General features: G+C 38.1%; 1 protein-coding gene across 1 annotated transcript in view; it reads left to right on the forward strand.

Moving 5' to 3' along the window:
- LOC119042035 (S-adenosyl-L-methionine-dependent tRNA 4-demethylwyosine synthase TYW1) overlaps window positions 1-22,867 on the forward strand; it is a 179,111-nt gene that overhangs the window by 76,967 nt on the left and 79,277 nt on the right. Inside the window, exons 10-11 of the mRNA XM_037135582.2 lie at window positions 3,908-4,026; window positions 19,746-19,855. Of these exons, the coding sequence (XP_036991477.2) occupies window positions 3,908-4,026; window positions 19,746-19,855 (229 nt within the window). The remainder of the gene's footprint in view (window positions 1-3,907; window positions 4,027-19,745; window positions 19,856-22,867) is intronic.

Raw genomic sequence — 22,867 nt, forward strand, 5'->3', positions numbered from 1 at the left:
TCTGGAACATTCACCAAAATAAACTATAATCTTGGCCACAGAACACACTTTAGTAGATTTACAAGAACTGAAGTCATATAGTGTGTTTTCCCACCATAATGGAATCAAATATGAAATCAATAATAGAAACAAAGGGAAACTTGGTAAAGTTGTGGAAATTAAATAACACATCCTTGAATAAGTCTTTCATTGAGGAAGTCTCAAAGAAAATGAAAAAATACATAGAACTGAATGCTAATAAAAATAAACTATCTGGGATGCAGCTCAAGTAGTACTCAGAGGGAAATTTATAGCAATAAATATATTAGAAATGAGGAAAGATTTCAAATCAGAAAATAATGAAATCTAAATAAATGCTCATGGATTAGAAGATTCAGCATAGTAAAATGTCAATTTTCCCAAGTTTGGTCATAAGTTTCATGCAGATCCTATTAAAATCCCAGTAAGGTTTTTGTAGCAACAAATAAGCTTGTTCTAAAATTTATAAGAAAAGGCACAGACCCTAAAATATCTTAAACAGTGTTGACAATAAAATGGGAGGGATCATCCACATTCATACTGGAGCTTATTCTCACTTCACTAATCCAAACAGTGCGGTGTTGGTGGAGGGATAGACGTGTAGATCAATAGAATAGAATGGAAATTTCAGACATAAACCCACAAATAAGCTTAACTGATTTTTTTATAAAGTCAAAAGCAATTCCTTAGAGAAAGGATAACCTTTCCAACAAATGGTGCTGGGGCATTTTCTAAAATCCTTAGGCAAAACAAGCAAATAAACTTACAAACAATAAACTACACCAGAAGTACACACACACACACACACACACACACACACATCATCTTAAACTTCACACCTCTTGTAAAAATTAACTCAAAGTGAATAGTGAATTTAAATCTAAAGTGTCAAAGGATAAAACTTAGATAAAAACAATTTTTTAAAGAAAAAACATGCCATCTCTCATCTTGTCTCCAGCCCTTTATCCTTTTGAGCCCTTCATTACTCAGTTTGCATATCTCCTCTGGGAAGTTCTCACTGGTTCTGCAAGTCTGGCTGGATTGGCCACCCGTCCCACGGGCACAGTAACACCTCAGTGGAAAATTGTTTTTCCTCTGCTTGCTCAACATCTGAGTCTGTTCACGTGCAGGAGATACCCTGTTAAATGGCCTTTGTTTGGAACCACGGTCCACTGCCTTCCTCAGAAACCGAGGAGGGCTGATACTGCTTCTTGGCACCACACCTTGACAACCTGGGTGTCATCTAGGATAGTCATTCTCTTCAGCCCGAGACTTTGAGTTGGGAGTGAGCAATGGGAAGGGCCTGTGACATGAAGGACTCATTCTTGTGCTCTTTGCAGTGGCCTCTCTTTCTGAGGAGTGGTGCCGGTGGTGATATACAGAGTGGTGGTGTCTATAGCAGATGGATTTTGAGGGGTTGAACGGTGGTCCTGTGGTTAGTCTTGCTTCATTCCTTCCTTTCTAGAGATTGTATGAGCTATGAGAGCCTTTCAACAAATTCCTATTTTAATTAGCTAGAGTCAGTTACTTTTGCTTAAAAAAATATCTTGATAGATTCAATCACCCTATCATGGTATTGCCCTTTTGCCCACTTACTTGCCATTTTCTTACACCGGATCCTGAGTACGGGCTTTGTCTTACTCATCACGTACACAGTCTATTGCATACTCGGGTCTATTAAATTCTCAGTAAATAATGAAAATGTGCATGTTTTCCATTCTATTTCTCCACTGGTATGATAGTGGAAATTTCTCTGTGTTTGGCATTTGGTGGGCTTTTAATATTGCAGTGCTATTTATAAGGTTTGAATGTTTACCTTCTTGAATATTTTATTGGAAATTCTGAGGAGTTTGTAAGCACCATTATCCTGAACAATATTTTTCCTCCTTCACTCCTTTTTTTCCCTTAATACAAGTACATTTGATCTTGAATAACATGGGGGTTAGATGCCCTGACGCTGACAATTGGTTTGCAGGCTGGCGCTCAGTCCACTAAGGCACACCAGCCAAGGCATGACCCTGACAGTTGGAAGCTTGCATATAACACTTGACTCCCCCAAACTTAACTGGATACCTTACCAGTAATACAAATAGCTGATTAACACATATTTTACATGTTACTTGTATTATATACTGTATGCTCACAGTACAGTAAGCTAGAGAAAAGAAAATGTTATTAAGAAAGTCATAAAGAAGAGAAAATACATGGACAGTATTTATTGAAAAAAAGTCTCATCTGAGTGTTCCCGCACATTTCAAATCTGTTTTGTTCAAGGGTCAACTGTACTAAGTGATATGGATGGGGAACTCCTTTTATCAGGACAAAAAAAATAAGACTTTCCAATCAGCTAATGTAATAATTAAGCTGGTTGCTTTTATGTATAATTTTCTTTCATTGTGGACAGTGTTATTAGTACACTGATGTGTAATATACATACATACACATGTATATAATATGTATAAAGGCTACCTAATTGTGTCTCCTTGTTCGTTGTTGCTGTTGTTAAACCCATCATATTTCAGTTATTTAGGCTTAAAATCTCACTTATCTTGCTCCTCTGGTGGGGAATGCCAGTGGCTGCAAGTACCTTTTCCCTCTCCTCCATTGGTATTATGAGCCAAGTCTTTATGAATTCTCTTGTGTGACTTCCTCACAGGTTTTCCCTTTTACTGAAATGAAGCCAACCTTAATGAGAGCTTCTGGACACATCTTTCTTATGATACCTTATAAAGCTTGACGCTATCTTGTGACTCCACCCCTAATTATATGCAATATTTTTTCAAACTACCTATACTTCCTCTTGTGGTTTTATCACTCACATATTACATAGTAGGTTTTAAAAAAATAATCTGCTTCTTACATCCATGTGGTTTATCTCTTCGACAGTCTCATTATGTTCAGATTCCACTGTTGACACAGAATGTACTCCAGGATGCATTCCCTGCTCACCCTCCCTCATTTAAAGCAGGGATATTCTGTCATGTGACCAGCTACCCACATTTTCTGGAGACTGTATCATCTAGCCCTTGGCATTATGTATTGTTATTATTTAAGACAATTAGTTGGATTTGAAAATGAAAGTATCAGTGGTCCTTCCTATAGAGCTTTCAGAATTAATGAATTTTAGGTATTTCATCAGGTTTCAGAATCATTATCAAAACACTATACGGTGTGGGGGAACCCCCAGACCCCCAAATTTATTTATAAAAATTGTATATTTATTCTTACATGTTTGAATTTTAGTCACCTTCAAAGTACTCTCCATGTGATGCAATACACCTATTGAGACATTTTCCCACTTTTTGGACTTGTTGATTTTGATGCCTTTTAGTGCTTCTGCCATTTTTTGTTTCACCTCTTCCACATTGGCAAAACGGTTCCCCTTTAGGACTTTTTTCTTCTGAGGAAACAAACAAAAAGTCTCTTGGGGTGAAATTGATTGGGTGAATAGGGAAGGTGGCGTATGATGGGGGTGGGGGTCATGACATTTTTGGTCAAAAATAGCTGAAGACTCAGTGTGGTGGGGGCAGGTGTGCTTGTAAATCACCCATCATGAAATTTATGCACTGAAAGAATTTCCAAAAACAATTCACTGAAGCCCAGAACAGCCTCTCACAACAAGCCAGCTTGTGCATTGATACAGATGGGTTCCTAGGACACCTCTCCTTGTGGGGAAGCCTTTACTACAAGGGGCCGGCCCTCCAGGGGATAATTCTGGTTTTTTGGGGGGTCCCCCCTTGAAGTGTTAGTTTTCTGCATCGTGCAGCTACTTGTAGGTGTATTTATGGTTATAAAACACATGTTTGTTTTTCCTTTTGAAATAATGCCTTGGTGTTTTGTTTTTATGCTTTGAGGATTTTATTTAAATTATCATTTGTTTTTTACTCAGTCAATGCTCCGAGGGAGAGGAGGGTGCTATAAACATACATTCTATGGCATCGAAAGCCATCGTTGCATGGAAACCACCCCAAGCTTAGCATGTGCAAATAAATGCGTCTTCTGTTGGCGGTGAGTAAAAACCAGTGGCCGTGTTGACCAAATATGTAATGATCTGTAATAAACAATCTGCCTAACACTGCACTCAAATATACCTAAAGCTTTGAGGTTTCTGTAATTATTTCCTTTCCTAATGTTATATATATATGCATTTGGTTGTTTTTCATGACCTGCTTTATCAGAGACTTGTCAAGATTCTTAGTCTTTTTGAATCACTTGATTTTAGCTTTGTGAATCCTCTTCATTATATTTTAATTTCCTTGTTCACTATCTCCTATTGTTTTTGTTTCTCTGTTCTTTTTCTAACTTAAACCGGACCATTAACTCATTAATATTCAATCTTCTATAAGTGTTTAATTGTAAATTTCTAAGTATTTCTTTAGCTACATTCCATAGATTTTGATTAGTCAATTATTCAATTATAAATATTTTTTAATTTCCATGATGACTTCTTTGTAACTCATGGGTCAAAGAAATATTTATTTAAAAAATTACAGCCTTGGCCAGTGTGGCTCATTTGGTTGGAGCCACAGTTATTGTTCCATAACTGAAAGGTTGTGGGTTTGATTCCTGGTGAGGGCACATACCTTAGTTGCAGGTTCGACCTGGTCTCACCGTGCAGCCTCTGTCTGGGTGCATGTGGAGGCAACCGATCGATGCTTCTCTCTTGCATACGTGTTTCTGTCCCCTCCTTTCTAAAAAAACAAGTGAAAAAAAGTCTTCAGGTGAGGATTTTTAAAAAATTACACCTAAGTTAGATTTTAGGGGTTATGTTTTATTATTCACTTTCAACAAAATTGTATTATTGTTACACGGTTTGTACATAATTTCTAATATAGATTATTTAACTTATTGATTTTTTAAAATGTTTTATTATTATGCTATTATAGCTGTCCCAATTTTTCTTCTTTTGCCTCCCTCAACTCAGCATCCCCAACTCCCTCAGGCAATCCCCCCACTGTTGTTCATGTCAGTGGGGCATATATGTAAGTTCTTTGGCTATTCCATTTCCTGTGCTGTACTTTACATCCTCATGGCTATTCTGTAACTACACATTTGTACTTCTTAATCCCTCACCTCTTCGTCATTCCCCCACAGCACCTTCCAATCTGAAAGGTATCAAAATGCTCTCCATGATGGGATTCTTGGAATATATTACCTGAAGTGGAATCATTGGGTTCTGACAGTTCCGGGTTTAATTTTTTTAGGAAATATATTACTATGCTTTCTCTGTGTACTTCATGAAACTGGATCATTCAGTATGAATTTTAATGTCTGTTTTTTTCCTCAGTAAAATGTTTTTGAGGTTCATCTGTGTTGTTAGGTATATCAGTAGTTTGTTCCTTTCAGTTGTATGGGTTTACCACCCTTTGTTTACCTAAACACCTCTAGTTAAATATTTGTTTCCAGGTTTTAACTGGATTATGAATAAATTAGTATATAAATCTTCTGCAGACAAATATTTTCATTTCACTTGGGTAAACACCTATGTATAGAATTATTGGATTTTTAAAAGTCCATTTGGACAATCTTTTAACTGTTTTTTTTTAAAATATATTTTATTGAGCATGCTATTACAGTTGTCCCATATTCTTACCTCCTTTGTTCCCCTCTGCCCTGCACCACCCCTTCCACCCACATTCCCCCATTTTAGTTCATGTCCATGGGTCATACATACAAGTTTTTTGGCTTCCCCAGTTCCCATACTATTCTTAACCTCCCTCTGTCTATTTTGTACCTACCATTTATTCTTCTTATTCCCTGTATCTTTTTCCCCATTCTCCTTCCTCCCTGTTCCCACTGATAACCCTCCATGTGACCTCCATTTCTGTGATTTTTTTCCTGTTCTAGTTGTTTGCTTAGTTTGTTTTTGATTTTTTTAAGTTCAGTTGTTGATAGTTGTGAGTTTGTTGTCATTTTACTATTCAAAGTTTTGATCATCTATTTCTTAGATAAGTCCCTTTAACATTTCCTATAATAAGGGCTTGGTGATGATGGACTCCTTTAACTTGACCTTGTCTGGGAAGCACTTTATCTGCCCTTCCACTCTAAATGATAGCTTTGCTGGATAGAGCAATCTTTGATGTAGGTCCTTGCCTTTCATGACTTGGAATACTTCTTTCTAGCCCCTTCTTGTCTAAAAGGTTTCTTTTGAGGAATCAGCTGATAGTCTTATGGGAACTCCTTTGTAGGTAACTGTCTGCTTTTCTCTTGCTGCTTTTAAGATTCTTTTCTTCTCTTTAATCTTGGGTAGTGTAAGTATGATGTATCTTGGTGTGTGTTTCCTTGGGTCCAACTTCTTTGGGACTCTGAGCTTCCTGTACTTCCTGGAAGTCTATTTCCTTCACTAAATTGGGGAAGTTCTCCTTCATTATGTTTTCAAATAAGTTTTCAATTTCTTGCTCTTCCTCTTTTCCTCCTGGCAGCCCTATGATTTGATTGTTGTAATGTTTAAAGTTGTGCCAGGGGTTCCTAAGCCTCTCCTCAATTTTTTGAATTCTTGTTTATTCATTCTGTTCTGGTTGAATGTTTATTTCTTCCTTCTGGGCCGTATCATTGATTTGAGTCCTGGTTTCCTTCCCTTCATTGTTGGGTCCCTGTACATTTCTCTTTATTTCACTTTGCATAGTCTTCACTTTTTACTCCTATTTTGTGACCATACTCAACCATTTCTGTGAACATTCTGATTTACCAGTGTTTTGAACTCTGCATCTAATAGGCCAGGTATCTCTTCATCACTTAGTTCTATTTTTTGAGCTTTGTTTCTTTCATTAGGGCCATTTTTTTTTTTTTTTGGTCTGGAGGCAGCTGTTGTGATGTAAGGGGCGGAGCCTTAGGTATTTACCAGGGTGGGGCAACCCACTTCACTGTGTTGTGGTGCTGTATGTGGGGGAGGGGTCCAAAAGGGAACAGTGCCACTTGTTCAGCCTTCACTCTGCTTTCATTCACTTCCCCTGCTACTCAAAGCAAATTGGCTCCTTCTGGTACTGATTCCCTGGTGGATGGGTTTGTGTACATTCTAGGACCCTGTGGTCCTAGATCTGTCCAATGAACTCTCCTGTGAGGCTGAGAGTTTCTCATGCTGCTGCAACCCCGACAGGTTTTTACCACCAGAGGTTTTGAGTCTTTAGTTTCCTGTGCTGGAACCCTGGGTTGTGTGGTCTGTCTCATTCCCCAGTTGTTCTTTCTGGTTTCTCTGCGTGTGAACGTGGGACTGCCTAGTCCTGCAGCTGCCGCCTTGCTGAGCCTCCTCTCTGCCCCATCTGCCAGTCTCTGCCCCTTTTGCTGGTTTTAGTGAATGTTTCTTCTTTAACTTCTTCTCTGTTGGATTTCCACACAGTTCAATTTTCTGGCATTTCTTGTTTGTTTTTAAATTGGTTGTTGTACTACTTTTGGTTGTGTGAGGAGGCAAAGTATGTCTAGCTGCATCTCCATTGTGGCCAAAAGTCTCTTAACTGGTTTTGTTTAGTTGGTGTTACTTACAGTGATTGTTGATATTGAAAAATTATTGATAAACTTTTTCTATTCTCTTGTTTGTACCTTCTCTTTATTTGTTTTTCTACATTTTTTTTGTCTTTATCTTTTTTTAAAATCTAAGACCACTGTTCTGCTAGGATATCGGTTTAAGGTGTTTTGTTGTAGGAGGCTTTTCAGGTTGTCTTGCTGGAAGTATAATACCTGATGTTGACTTTAAGCTGGCTCTAGTCCATCACATGTAGAATTGAATCTTTTAAGTCAATTGGGAATATTTAAGTGAAAAAAATGCCTGAGTTTCTGAAATCATTTTTTTGCATGTAGTTATTACTAATCCATTTTTCTCTTTCACTGACAGCCGCTCATTCATCAACTCCCCAGGTCTCTACAGGCTGACTGGTCTCCAGTGCCGCTCCTTTGGCTGTAATCATTAAAGACTCACTATCAAATCTATTGGAAGTGACTTAATTCTCATTTTAATTGAACTCTAGCAAAGCTTGCTAGAAAATAAGGATTTCTCCTACAGGATTAAGATAAACCAGTCTCTTCTGGTTTTTTCCCCCAACCCTTTGACAGTTTCTTTATTTTTATTCTGTTAGCTTCACTTTGGCTTACTCTCTGTTTGATGAATTCTCTCTGATTTTGTTTTGGGATTTCTTTCATTGCCCTACATTATGATGGTAAGAGTAGACAGCCATCTGCATGGCTTCATTGAATACTTGGAATTATTCAGTTTGACACCTTTACCTGCTTCGTCTCTAGCCCCAGTCTCCCACCTGAGTTTTCATCCTCTCTTTGCAGTTTCCTGTTGGATATATTCTCTCAGATGATCCACAGGTACTTCAAGCCCAATTTGTCAACAATGGAATTTATTGTGCTTTCTGTTAAGCTCTTCTACCTAATTTGATAAAAGTCCCATTAGCTTTCTAGTGGGTTAGGTTGAGTATCTCTTTTTCTCTAACTCACTATGTTCTACTGTATACCTAATTTTATTGATTGTGTTTTCTATATTTATTATTTTACTCTTTAACTACCAAAATAACTTACTACTTCCTAGTCTATGTCATCCTTTAATTTATCTTTTGTATTGGTGCAAGATCTATAATTCTGTTTTAAATTTTCTTAAAATTTCATTATATGTGAAAGTAATCTCTGTTTATTGTAGAAAACTTAAGAAAATACCAAAAGTATGAAGAAAGACAACTATCTATTATTCTAAATATCAGATATCATTTTTAGTGCTTTGAAGTATTTGCTTTTTAAGGTTTTTAAGTCTTCTCTTTAATTTTTCTTTAACGTGGTTGGAATAAATCTGTACTTTGTTTTATATCCTGTTTATATATTTTTAAATATACGATTCTTGCTCTGTCATTAAAATCTTAAAGGCACAAACTTTTTGTTTTGAAATAATTTTAGAGTTAAAGAAAAGCACAAAAATAGTAGAGTTCTTGTATATTCTTTATCCACCTTTCCCTAATGTTAAGAACTTATATATCAATGCAACAATGATCAAAACCAAGAAGTTAACATTGATTCAATACTGTTAAATTAAACTGGAAACTGTTTGAATTTCATTTATTTTCCCACTAATGTCCTTCTCTTTCAATATGCTGTGTATGATGCCGCATCACATTTGGTTGTCACGTCTCTCTGGTCTTCTCTAGCCTGCCATAGCTCTTCAGTCTTTTCTTGTCTTTTTTCACCTTGACACTTTCAAAGAGTACCAATCAGGTATTTTTTTTTCATATTTTTTTAAATTTAGTTATTTTTCAAGTACAGTTTTTTGTCTATTTCTCCTGTCCCAGTCCCCCCCGCCCCGTGCTCCCCACCTCCCTCCCATTTCTACCCCCCTTAGTTCTCATCCCTGTGTCCTTCCAATCAGGTATTTTGTAGAGTGTCCCTCAATTTGGTTTTGTCAAATGTTTTCTCAAGAGTGAAATGATGGATTTTGGGAAAAATACCATAGAAGTATATGATCTCAGTGTGTTGTATTAGGGAGAATCAATATGTCTTATTTCTGATGATGTTAACCTTCATTATTTAAGTTAGTGTCTGCCAGGTTTTCAGATATAAAGTTATACCTTAAAAGTTATCTTCTGTTTGTAAGTAATAAATATTTGGGGGTAGATACTTTGATGCTATGCAGATATGCTGTTTCTTAAACTTTTGCCCGCTAAATTATTCATTGATTGGTGGATGTTGGAATTCTTTATTTCCTTTTTTTTACATTTACTAATTGGAATTCTTTTCTAAGGAAGAGTCACTTTCCCCTTATTTACTTATTAATAAATTGTTTGCTTATATTAGTTGGGATTCAAGAATACTTATTCCTTTGGTTATAATCCAATACTATTATTATTTATTTTATTGGTCATTGGGAGCTCTTTTGGATTGGCTCCTGCATTTTTAAATTTCTTTTTAAACATTTTCTGTATTTTCTGATTTCAGAAGAGACTCCAGGCTTGTCTTGTGTTTTCTCCATGGATCTATAGTTACTTTTATTAGGAATGCTAGTTAGAATCCAAAATTTGGATGTTTGGTGTTCTCATTTCTATGGGGGGTGCTAGTGCTTCTTGGCCCTCTCAGCAGATAGAGGTAGGAAATACATGTATATGTGTGTCTCTGTTTGTGTATATTAAAATACAAAACCCTGAAACCATGAGTTTTCACTGCTACCTCCAACTCTAGTTAGCAACACTGAGCTCATTCTAGAATTCTCTTTTTGTTTATTTGTAAATTTTTTCTGTGACATTGGAAAACCTGGCCTGGCTCATCTTAGTATAACATATTAATTTCAGCCCTAGTCTGTGCATGTGAAGGACTTTCCGAATTGCTAGCTGACATCTTTGTGAGAAACAGATTTAGCTTTCCTATGATGTCTGTGTGGCTTTGGTATCATGGCACCACTGATCTCATAGAATAAGTTAGGATGTGTTCTTTCTTTTATTTTTTGGAAGAGTTTGAAAAGAATTGGTATTAATTCTTTAGATGATTAGTGGACTTTAGTGAAACCTGTTCCTGGGCTGTTCTTTGCAGGGAGGTTTTTGATTACTGATTCAGTTAGTTTTCTGGTTAGAGATTTGTTCAGATTTTCTGTTACTATGTGAGTCAGTGTTGACACTTCGTGTGTTTCCAGGAATTTTTGTGCATTTGATCTGATCTGTCTAATTTGTTGGCATATAGTCATTTATAGTATCTTCATAATCCTCTTTATTTTGGTAAGGTTGATAGTAATAGCTTCAGTTTCATTTCTGATTTTGGTAATTTTAGTCTTTTTTTTCCTTAATCCCGGTGAAGATGATTTGTGATTTTGCTGTCTTTGCAAGAACCAACTTTTGGTTTCATTGATTATTTTTTAAAATATTCTGAAACTTGTTTTCTGACCTAATATGGTCTGTTTGGAAAATATTCCATGTGTACTTGGAAAAAGTGCATATTCTGATGGATTGGGATGTATTGTCTGTATATGTTGTAGGTGTTATAGATTTATAGTATTGTTCAAATGGTCCATTTCCTTTTCAGTCTTCTGCCTAGTTGTTCTATCCACTATTTAAGATGTGGTTTTGAATTTTGTGATTACCAATGTAGAATTCTGTTTTTCTCCTCAGCTTGTAAATTTTTGCTTCAGTTTATAACTGTTACATCTTCTTGAAGGACTGACCCATTTATCAATAGATAATGTTCTTATTTTGACTCTTGTAAAAATTTTTGACTTAAAGTCTTGTTTTGTGTGGTGCAAGTATAGCTGTGTTGGCTCACTTTTGGTTACTATTTGCACAAAATATCTTTTTCTTTGTTTTTACCTTCAATCTGTTGAGTCTTTGCATCTAAAATGAGTTTCTTTTAGACAGCATATTGAGGACCTATTTTTTAAAAATCCATTCTGTCAATGTGGCTTTTCACTAGAGAATTTAACTAATTAAATTTTGTTTTCTATAGTTTTCTGTCTTTTTTCTTGCTCTTTTTTATTACTTCCTTCTTTTGTGTTTGACTTTTTGTTATGTATTCTGTTGCTTTTCTGTACACTTTTTATTTTCTTGGTGGTTATTACAAGGGAATTATAGCTAGCCTATTAAACTTCTGACAATCCACAATTAGTTCTCTTTATTTGTGGTAGTTATGTTCTGTAAAGCTACATGAATATTACATTGGCAAATACTGAAGTACCACTTTTGGGGAGATAAAGGATTAATTTTCTGTAATTCTCTTGTCTCAACATCTTAACCATTTTATTAATATGTAACCTTGTTTCATACGTGTTTCTGTTTGAAGATACCTTATTTAATGTGTTGGTGAGTTATTAACATTGAATGTATGGCTAATGCACTATATATCTCATGCCTGCATGAAGCTTATTTAATATACGTATTTTCCCCATAAAGGCACATTATAGCTTTCTTGCACTTGGGAACACTATACAGCGCTTCATTACAGTGCTTGGGAGCTACTTTAAATAGCAAAATCACCAACAAAAAGCACCAAAATGCAAAAAACAGAACATTAAATTGACTGCCTAAAGAAAGCTTACATTATGAGAAGGGAGATGACTGCCTAAAGAAAGCTTACTTAAATAAGAAGGGAGAAGGAGCATTGCCTTGTTTGACTTCATCTGGGCATATCTGTACCAGGTGACTCAAAATATTGTCTTCTCTGGCCATGGATGATCACAAAATGCCTCAAGTATTGATTCTGGCAACAAATATGTTTTAGCAAGTAGGTAATTTAGCTAATATGGAATCAGCAGACAATGAGGTTTGAGTCTCTGTTGAACTGTTACCACCTTTGGTTCAATAGAATTCAGAATATTTTCTCATATAAAACTATTCACCCCCCGTATGTTGTTGTCACAGATGACAACTTAATACATCATGTGCTCACTCACATAGATTTATGATCACTGTTTTACTCCTTTACATTATGTAGGAATAAAAAAGAAGATTCAGAATCCAAAATGCAATAATACTGATTTGTACATATAACCTGTATAATTGCCTTTATGTATATGTATATATTTAAATTTGTTTGTATAGTTCAGATCTTTCTAGTGTCATTTCATTTCTGTCTTGAGCATTTCTTGTATGCAGGTCTACTGGTGATGAATTCCTTCAGCTTTGTTTATCTGGGAATGTATGAATGTCTTCAATTTCAAAGAATAGTTTTGCTGAATATAGAATTTTTTGCTGACATATTTTCTTGCACTATTTTCAATATGTTATCCCATTGCCTCCTGACCTCCCTACTGAAAAATTGGGTCTCAATTTTATTGAGGATTCCTTGCCTACTTTGAGTGTCTTCTCTTGCTTCTTTCAAGATTCTTTCTCTTTCAACAGTTTGATTATACTGTGTCTTGGTATGGATTTTTAAAAAATCATCACCCGAGGATATGTTTTTATTGATTTTAGAGAGAGAGAAAGGGACAAAGAGAGAGGGAGATACCTTGATGTGAGAGAAAAATCTTAATTGGTTGCCTCCCATATTCACCCTGAGCAGGGATTGAATCCACAGCCTGGGTATGTGCCTGGACTGAGAACTGAACCCTTAGCCTTTTGGGGTACAGAATGATGCTCCAACAAACTGAGCAACTTGGCTGGAGTGGTGTGGATCTCCTTGAATTTATCCTACTTGGAGTTTACTGAGATTCTTGGATATGTAAATACATACCTTTTTTCAAATCAAAGTTTTCAATCACTGTTTCCTTAAATTTAATTTTTTCTGCCCTTTTCTCTCTTTCCTGTCCTTTTGGGACTTCCCATTAGGCGTATGTTGATATTCTTGGTGGTGTTCCATGTGTCTCTAAGGCTCTGTTCATTTTTCTGTACACTTTTCTGCTACTTAGGCTGGATAATTGATGTATCTTCAAGGTTATTGATTCTTTTTTCTCAGAGTCTGCTCAAGTATGATATTGAAGCCCTCTACTAAATTTTTAATTTCAGTTATTAGTTTTTTATAGCTAGTGTGGTTTTTGGTTTTTGCTTGTTTTTTTTGTTCTCCTTTAGCATTTGTATCTCTTAATTGATACTCTGTATTTGTTGAGACATTGTTCTGGTGTCCTTCAGCTCTTTGTTCATGGTTTCCTTGAACTCTGAGAATGTTTAAGACAGTTGATTAAAAGTCTTTTTCTATTAAGTATGAGGTTTGAGCTTCATCAGGGAGAGTTTTTGTTAATTTCTCCTGGGAATGGGCTGTACTTTTATTGTTTTTTTGTATGCTTTGTAATGTTTTATTGAAAACATCACATTTTGAATATTATGTTTTAACTGTGTAAATCAGATTTTCTCCATTTTTCAGGGTTTGTTTTTATTGATTACTCTGGGTTTTAGTTGTTTGTTTGCTTAGTTTTCCAACCTGTTTTTGTATAGACTTTATTTGTTGTGTATAGTCTATGAAATCTGTCCCTTAGTGGCTAGCAAAGGCATTAATAGACATTTCCTTGAGTACATGGACCCGAAGAAAAAAGTCTTTATACTCTGCATTGGGGAATTTCTTCAAAGTTTCGCTAGGCTCTTTACAACTCTGCCTTACCCCTCACTTCCTGCTTGTGCTGAGCCTACCCATCAGTTGTAGGTGGAAGTTTGTTAATGTCCAGATAAGGGCAAAATTTCTATTTTTCTCCTGTGAGGAAACATGGGAAATTTTAAAGTGTCTGGACACATTGTTCGATTTTAAATCTGAAGGGGTTGCTACTGCTATCTAGTGGGTAGAGGCCAGAGATGCTCTCAAACATCCTGTAATACACAGGGCAACCTTCCACAACAAAGAATTTTCCAGTCAAAAATGTTAGTTGTGCTGTGTTTCAGAAATCCTGCATACATTGGTTCAAAGGTGCTTTTTTACTAAAGGGGATTGCTGAAACATGGCAGCATTCAAAGTAAACAATACATCAAATCTCTTTTTTGGTGGTAGGGTAAGTGCTTAGAAAACTATAAAAATGTTGTAAGGTGAGAATTTGTAAACAATAGACATATGGTTGTGTGGATTGAAGTATTTGGGTCACATAATACTTAGCTTGTAGGAGAGATAATCAAAGTGCTTTGTGTACTAGTTCTCAATATTTGACATCTTATAATCTCTTAAAATTAAAAAAATCCAATCTTACAGTCTTTTCTTATGATTGTGGACATAAGTAGTTGTTTTTTTGAAGGTCAAGATTCAAAGGAAAGCCCAGGCTGGTGTGGCTCAGTGGATTTAGTGCTGGCCTGCAAACCAAAGGGTCACTGGTTCCATTCCCAGTCAGGGCACATGCCTGGGTTGCCGGCCAGGTCCTCAGTAGGGAGTGCTAGAGAAGCAACCACACACTGATGTTTCTGTCCCTCTGTTTCTCCCTCCCTCCCTGCCTCTAAAAATAAATAAATAAAATTTTTTTAAAAGATTCCAAGAAAATATCAGGAGTTAGTAGGTATTACCCCTTACCCTATATTAAGTGTTTATAGCCAATAATGCAGTCCTTCAGTTTCTCAAGCAACAAATTCATGCAGTTTTAATAAAATACAAGCAATATGCTTAACAAATTTGTTAATGGGATTTTAGAAAGAGAAAAGTAAATGGGTTTTTTAATTTACTATGACTTCTGGTAAAGAAGTACTAATCCAATAACTTTTAAAATTAGAATTCATCATCTCTTTCAAAAATGAATAGTGTACTAAGAACATCAGAAAAGGCCTAATAAAAATTGGTGTAAAATAAATGCTTATATAAATATTTTTTCTTTATTTTAGCAGGCTCTTAAAATAGCTCCTGAGCCTCAGTTTCCTAGCTCTAAAACAGTAACACCTTCAATACAGGGCTGCTGTGGGGCTTAATTACTGAGTGAGTTCGTGCATGTGAAAATGTTTTTAAACTATAATATGTTGTACAAATGGGAGTTTCCCAAAATGAATTTCTTACTTCACTTTGATAATATGGGTAGCAGACTGTTATAGACAGATAAAATATTTCATACTAATCCTCAGAAAGAGGTGAGTGTTTTGTGCATAGATATTCCAAGTTTACTATTGTATGTCTCCTAGTTCTGTTTAAGTGAAAACTTTGTGCTTTGACGTTTCACATTAAGAGTTTTATTTGTCTTCAATAAATGGCCTGATTACAAGAGTAGGCAAAGTATTAGAAATGCTTGAGAAATAGAAGTGGGAGGAACCGGGTGATCTGATCCAAGGGCCTTTGTTTGATGCTGCGCTGAGAGGTACAGGCTGAGTTGCGTGACTTCAGCGCTGGGGGAAGGCAGGAGTGGGGTTTTTAAAAGAAAAAGTGCAGGGTCTGGTACGAGGATGGGGGAGTAGTTGTTCTGGGCGGTGCCTGGGGATTTCAGGATGTGAGCCAGGATGATGGATTGGGTAAAGAGCGGGCTGTTCCCAGGTACAGGACGGTTAGTCTGAATACCCGCTGTTGTGGTTTGCCAGGTGTCTATTTTGTGCACGGCAGGGGAGTTTCGATTAAGCTGCCGACCACCAAGTAAGTCAGAAAAACTGAGTCATAGGAAGTCCAGAGGGTGGGAAACTGGCCTGACTGGGTCATTAGCAGTCTGGTGGGTTGGGGAATAAGCCTCCTTCACAAAGGATCTGACTAGACAATTCTCCAGAGATGATATAAAAGTGCCCAATAAGATATTATTAATAATGTCTAAAAACAGGAAATAATTACCCATCAACTGATGAATGAGCAAAGTGTGTGTGTATATATAACCAATGGAATAATATTTGACAATAAAAAAGAATGAACTACCAATATATGCTACAACATGGGTGAACCTTGACAAAGTGTTTCTACCTATACCTCCATCTTGATTAGAAGTCCAGTATTACACCGTTTTGATTAGAGTAGTTTTATAGTATTTTGAAGTTGTGTATTATGAATCTTCCATATTACTTTTTCTTCTTTCAAGTTGTTTTAAGCAGTCTAGCTTTTTGCCTTTCCCTAATTATGGAAAGTCTTTCCGTAATTATGATGTGCCTTGGTGTATTCCTTCTTGAGTCCAACTTCTTTGGGACTCTCTGAGCTTCCTGGATTTCCTGGAAGTCTATTTTCTTTGCCAGATTGGGGAAGTTCTCTTTTATTATTTGTTCAAATAAGGTTTCCACTCGTGACTGTCCCTCTTCCCCTTCTGGTACCCCTATAATTTGGATGTTGGAGCATTTAAAGATGTCCTGAAGGTTCCTAAGCCTCTCCTCATTTTTTTGAATTCTTGTTTCTTCATCCTTTTCAGTTTGGTCATTTTTTTTCTTCCTTCTGGTCCACTCTTTTGATTTGAGTTTGTTTCCTTTCCATTACTATTGGTTTCCTGTGCATTTCCCTTCATTTCAATTAGTTTAACTTTCATATGGTCCTCTAATTTGTGACTAAAATCAACCAGTTCTGTGAGCATCCTGATCACCAGTGTTTTGAACTGTGCATCTGATAGGTTGGCAATTTCTTGTTCACTTAGATTTATGGGCTCTGGGGCTCTGAGTTCTTTCTGATCTGTTTGTGCCTGTTATGTATGAGGAGCGGAGCCCTAGGTATTCACCAGGGCGGGGCCACCCAGGTCGCTGGTTTGTGATGCTGTATGTGGGGGCGGGGTCAAAGAGGGACAATGGCAGTTCCCTCTGCCACTTCCTGCCGCTGGGGCCTGCATGGTCCGTCTCACTGCTCGCTCCTTCACTGATTTATCTGCGCGCGAATGTGTGACCACAGTCAGCCCTCAGTGAGTCCACTGCCTTGCTCCCTCAGTGGGTCTGCCCGCTACTCCACACCTGGGATCCACCCATGGCTGCTGGTGCACCTGGGTCACGTGTCGGGGTTGGTCTGGTGGATCTTTCCTGCCCGACCAGGCTCTGCTGCTGGCTCTGCCCCTCTTACCAGTTTGGCTGAAGGGTTCATTGTTGTCAGACTTTCGTATAGTTCAATTTTCTGTGGTTTGGCTGCGTTTTTGTTGCTAAAACTTTGTTGTTTTTAAAACTTGGTTGTGTGAGAAGGCACAGTGTTTCCACCTATGCCTCCATCTTGGTGGAAGTCCCCTGTCCTTCCATTTTAAATTATAGCTTTGCTGCGCATAGTAATCTAAGTTATAGGTCTTTGCTTTTCATCATTTTATATACTACTTGCCAGTCCCTTCTTGCCTGCAAAGTTTCTTTTGAGAAATCAGCTGACAGTCTTATGGGAACACCTTTGCAGGTATTTCTCTACTTTTGCTGCTTTTAAGATTCACTCTTTATCTTTAACCTTTGGCAGTTTAATTATGATGTGTCTTGGTGTAGATCTCTTTGGGTTCATCTTGTTTGGGACTCTCTGTGCTTCCTGGATTTGTATGTCTATTTCCTTCACCAAATTAGGGAAGTTATCTTTATCTTTCATAATTTTTTCAAATAAGTTTTTGGTTTCTTGCTATTCTTTTGTCTTCTGGCATCCCTATGATTTGGATGTTGGCCCTTTTGGAGATGTCCCAGAGTCTTCTTATTTCTCATCATTTTTTTGAATTCTTGTTCCTTCATTTTGTTCTGGCTGACTGTTTATTTTATTGTTATGTTCCAAATTGTTGATTTGAATCCCAGCTTCCTTCCCCTCACTGTTGGTTTCCTGTGGATTTTTCTTTATTTCCTTGAGTATAATCTCATTTCTTTCCTTATGCTTTTGCCATATTCAGTGAGATTTGCAAGCATCCTGACCACCAGTGTTTTTGAACTGTGAGTCTGATAGTTTGGCTATCTCTGCATTAGTTAATTGTTTCTCTGGGGTTCTATTTGTTCCTTCGTTTAGACCATATTTCTTTGTTTGCTTATTTTGCAGCCTCCCTGTGTCTGTGTACTAGGTAGAGCTGCTTTGATTTCCTGTCTCAGGACACCTATTAAGTTGTACGGGCAGAGCCTTGGGTATTCACCAGGGCAGGCTACCTGCTTCACTGCTTTGTGGCTCCATCTGTCAGGGAGGGGTCGATGAGGGGACATTGCTGCTGCTGAATGACTTTTGGGGGCTTGCCTGGCATTTGCCCCCTTTCCAGTCACTTCACCCACTTCCCATATGTGACTGATGCCCCTCCAGCTGCTGTCCTGGTTGTAGTTCCCAGAGTGGGTGGATTTGTGCACATTTTGGGCTCTCCTGAGAAACCAGCTATTTCTATTGCCACCCCAAGCCCCACTGGGCTTACAGCTAGATATTATGAGGCTTTATTTTTCCTGGTGGAACTGTGGGCTGCGGTCAGGCCTGAGTCTGGGATCGCTGGCTTACAAGGTGTCCCCCTGATTTTTATCCACCACACATGAATGTGGTGGATTCTGCTGCCCCAACTCACCACCGCCACACTGCATGCTCTCCACCTCTGTCCTCATTTCCACCCTTTCTACCCGTCTGGATGAGTATAGCTTCTTTAAATCCTTGGTTGTTGAACTTCCGTACAGTTCTGGGTGACTTTTGGCAGTTCTGGGTGTTTTATTTTTTTACGTTAGTAATGTTCCTTCTAATGGTTGTGCAATGAGGCAAAGTGTGTCTACCTACGCCTCCATCTTGATTGGAAGCCTGACCTTTTCTCTTAGGGCTTGTAACATATCAATCATAGTTTTAAAAAAATTCCTGTCAGATAGTTCCAGCACATGTCAAAAGAGTGTGGTTTTGTTGATTGCTTTCTATTGGAAATCTGTTGTTTTTCTTGCTTTTTGGTATACTTTATAAGTTTTTGTTTGAAGTGGGACATTTATTTAGTACATTAAAGACTAAGGTAAGTTTTCTGCAGTTTGAAACTGGCACACCTTTTCTTTCTGCTAGGCCTTTCTTGTTGGAGTTAATCTACTTAAGAACTGGGCTTGAATTAAGTTTGTTGTTTCTGTTTAAAATTCCTTTAGGCTTACTTTGTATAGCATGGAGGCAGGTGTGCTAGAGGGTTTTTTTTTTTCTCTTCTTAATATCTGGTACATTCTGAGCTTTAGGTCTTCCCACTGCACTGCCTCTCAGGGAGGTTCTGTGACTACGATCTTGCACCTATTCTGGCAGAGCTTTGCTGTTAGTTGTTATTAGATGCATGCTTGTTAGGCTGGTAGTGGGTGGCTGGGGGAGAGGGGCGCACAGTTTGTATCATTAAGAGGAAACCTCAGTCTCAGCCAAGCGCTTCTCTGTTCACTCCTCTGTGTGAGCTGTCTCACTTAAGTTTATTTCTGATTAAATAGTAAAATACAGCTATAGACAGCTAAGATTTCAGGGGAAAATCAACTCTGATTTTATTAAGTGTTTCATAGTAGATGACTAGCTGTGATCTTGTTACAGAAAGTACTTTAGCACATTTGCCTTTTTCCTAGGCACCACACCAATCCAGTGGGCACTGAGTGGCGGTGGAAGATGGACCAGCCTGAAGTGATCTTACAGGAAGCCATTGAAAACCATCAGAACATGATCAAGCAGTTTAAAGGTATTTACCTTTTTTGTATACACAGAAACACTGATAACCTGAATTAAATTGGCAGAGAAATTACCTGTTTAGCAGGATTTTGTCCCCTTTGGCAAATTTTTCTATAGATATGTATAAACTTTGTAGACATAGTACATATATTTGACCTTTTTAGGTTTTTTAAAATTGATTTTTAAAAAGAGAGGATGAGGGTAGGGGGAGAGAGAAACATTGATTTGTTCCACTTTCTCATGCATTCATTGGTTGATTCTTACATGTGCCCTGACTGGGATCAAACCTACAACCTTGGTACACTGGGATGATGCGCCAGCCACCTGACCTACCCAGCCAGGGCCTGGCTATTTTGTGTTTTACTTATAAGTTTTATGTCCCATATGATGGAAGAACTAAAAAACTTAACTTAAAGCTTAGCAATTTATAGTACAGTGCTTCAACCTCTCAATTTTGCCTGGGAATGTGTTATCATCCTCCCTAAAAACTTTCGCTTTGCTCTGTTTTATTGAGCACAGAGCAGCCTATGAATGGACTGAAAATTTTAGATCATGGGAAGACTCTTAAGTAATGTCAGATAATATTGGGAAAGCATTTTAAAATAAATGCCTTAAAAAAGGAGGGCTAATATAATAAAAGTTTTCTACACATGATATGTAGGATGTAGTAAAATTCTGCCACTCAGTATGCAGAATTTCCTGAATTAGCTGTGCCTCATTCTGACAGGTATTTGATGTAACCAGAGATGACTGGTTCTCAGGTTTTAGTGTGTATCAGAATCATTGGGAGGGCTTGTCAAGCACAGACTCCTGTTCTCCTTCCCCAGAGAAAGATGCTATAAGTATGAGGTGGGGACCAAGAATGTGCATGTCTAACAGATTTCCAGGTGATGTTGATGTGGTTCAACCGGGGACACACTTTGAGACCCTCTACTATACATAGATATGGGGGACCTATAAAGTGGTGGCTTTATAAACACAGCTATAGACGATCACCTGGAATTTGTCAGGCTCGGGTAGGTCTCCGTGCTTCTGTTTCCACTTAACCACTTCAAGTCCTTGTCTCTCATATTCTCCTTTTTGTAGGCAACAATAAAAAATGAATTCCAACCAAAGTTGTTTTGATACAGGCACTCTTGTGGTGCTAACATCACATTTATACACCCCAGTAATTAGTCTTTTGAGGGTCAGGGATTCTTTTATGCAAAGAAATTTGTTCTGTCAGGTCACTGCTTCTTGAGATGTTAGTGTTTCTGATGTGTGTTTTTTCTGGTGCCACTAAGCAGTTACTCCAGTCTCAGCAGACACTGACTGGGTGCCCTACAAATTTAACTCAGTTCTGACACTCTCTGGAAATAGCACCCCACCCCACAGGGTGAGGGTGTAGTCCTACAAAACTGCCCCTACCTTTAGAAAGTAGTTGCAAGTCCAGGCTGTTAACTTGTGCTTCTGTGTGACTGGCTATAAATGCGAGGTTTCTACAACCTCCTTCTTAGATTTGATTAATTCGTTAGGCTCATAGAACATTTACGGTAAGTCCTCATTTAATGTAGTTGATAGGTTCTTGGAAAGTGTTACTTAATGTGAAGCAATGTATAACGAAACCAATTTTATCATAGACATTGAGGTAAAGAAGAGTTAAGTTCCTGGTCACAAAAACATCACCAAACTTCTAAATAAAAATGCAGAACACTTCTATTATTAAACATTGAAATAAATGTGAGCTATACCTACCTTTAGAAAAGATTAATTAAAACAAGCAAGATAAGTATTTCCCAACCTGCTTATTCTAATTCAGAGTCACAAGTGGCTGTAGCCTTTCCTAGCAGCTCAGGGCACAAGGTGGGAACTCAGCCTGGACAGGCCGCCTTTCCCCTCCCTCCCACCCACACCCACCCCGGCTGAGCTGGAGTAGACCTGCCAGTTTGCCCGCGTGCACACCTCTAGGCTGTGGAAGGAAACTGGAGTCCCGGGAGGAAACAGATGCGAACTTCACACACACAGTAGTCCCAGCAAGGGATCAGGGGTTTTTTTCCTCATTAAGGTTATAATGAAATGACATTGAATGAAATTATGTTATCTAAGGACCTGCTGTACTTGTGTTCATTATAAGGGATTTTAGAGAAGATATGGATGAACCAGCAAGGGATCAGGGGTTTTTTTCCTCATTAAGGTTATAATGAAATGACATTGAATGAAATTATGTTATCTAAGGACCTGCTGTACTTGTGTTCATTATAAGGGATTTTAGAGAAGATATGGATGAACAGCTAGATGAAGAGATTCATAGAGGGAGGTCTAGGAGGGCTCTTAGCCCAGGAGCTTCTGTCCCGTGGAATTGGGGTGCACCACAGTGTTTACAGGGGGCTCTATTCGCTAACCTGAAGCTCATCAAATCTTGTTCAAGAGGCCCTGTGGATTGGTGTAGCTCAGTGGATTGAGCATGGGCCTGTGAAGCAAAGGGTCATCAGTTTGATTCTCAGTCAGGGCACATGCCTGGGTTGCAGGCCAGGTCCTCAGTAGGGGACACGTGAGAGGCAACCACACATTGATGTTTCTCTCCCACTCTTTCTTCTTCCTGTCCTCTCTCTCTAAAAATAAATAAATAAAATATTTAAAAAAAAAGACTTCTGGCCAAGATGGAGGCGTAGGTGGAAACATTGTACCTCCTCACACAACCAAGTTTAAGGACAACAAGATTGAGAAACAAAAACACAACTAAAACAGACAGAAAATTAAACTGTACCGAAGTCTAACAACAATGAACCATTCATCCATACTGGTAAGAGGGGCAGAGTCAGCGGCTGGCAGAGAGGGGTTGCAGCAGGAAAAAGCAGCCCAATGGACCCAGGAGCGTAGGTGGCGGTTGGCAGGTCCCAGGTGTGGGGTGGCATCAGGTGGACCCAGTGAGGGCTCAAGGTGGCTAGCTGACTGGGGTCACACATTCACACTCAGATAAACCAGGCGAAGGAGAAAGCAGTGAGACAGACTACACAGGCTAGGGCCCCAGCAATGGGAATTA

The sequence above is a fragment of the Artibeus jamaicensis genome, unplaced genomic scaffold (genome assembly GCF_021234435.1).
Source record: "Artibeus jamaicensis isolate MK-2021 breed Jamaican fruit bat unplaced genomic scaffold, CSHL_Jam_final contig_3182, whole genome shotgun sequence".
In the NCBI taxonomy this organism is placed as follows: domain Eukaryota; kingdom Metazoa; phylum Chordata; class Mammalia; order Chiroptera; family Phyllostomidae; genus Artibeus; species Artibeus jamaicensis.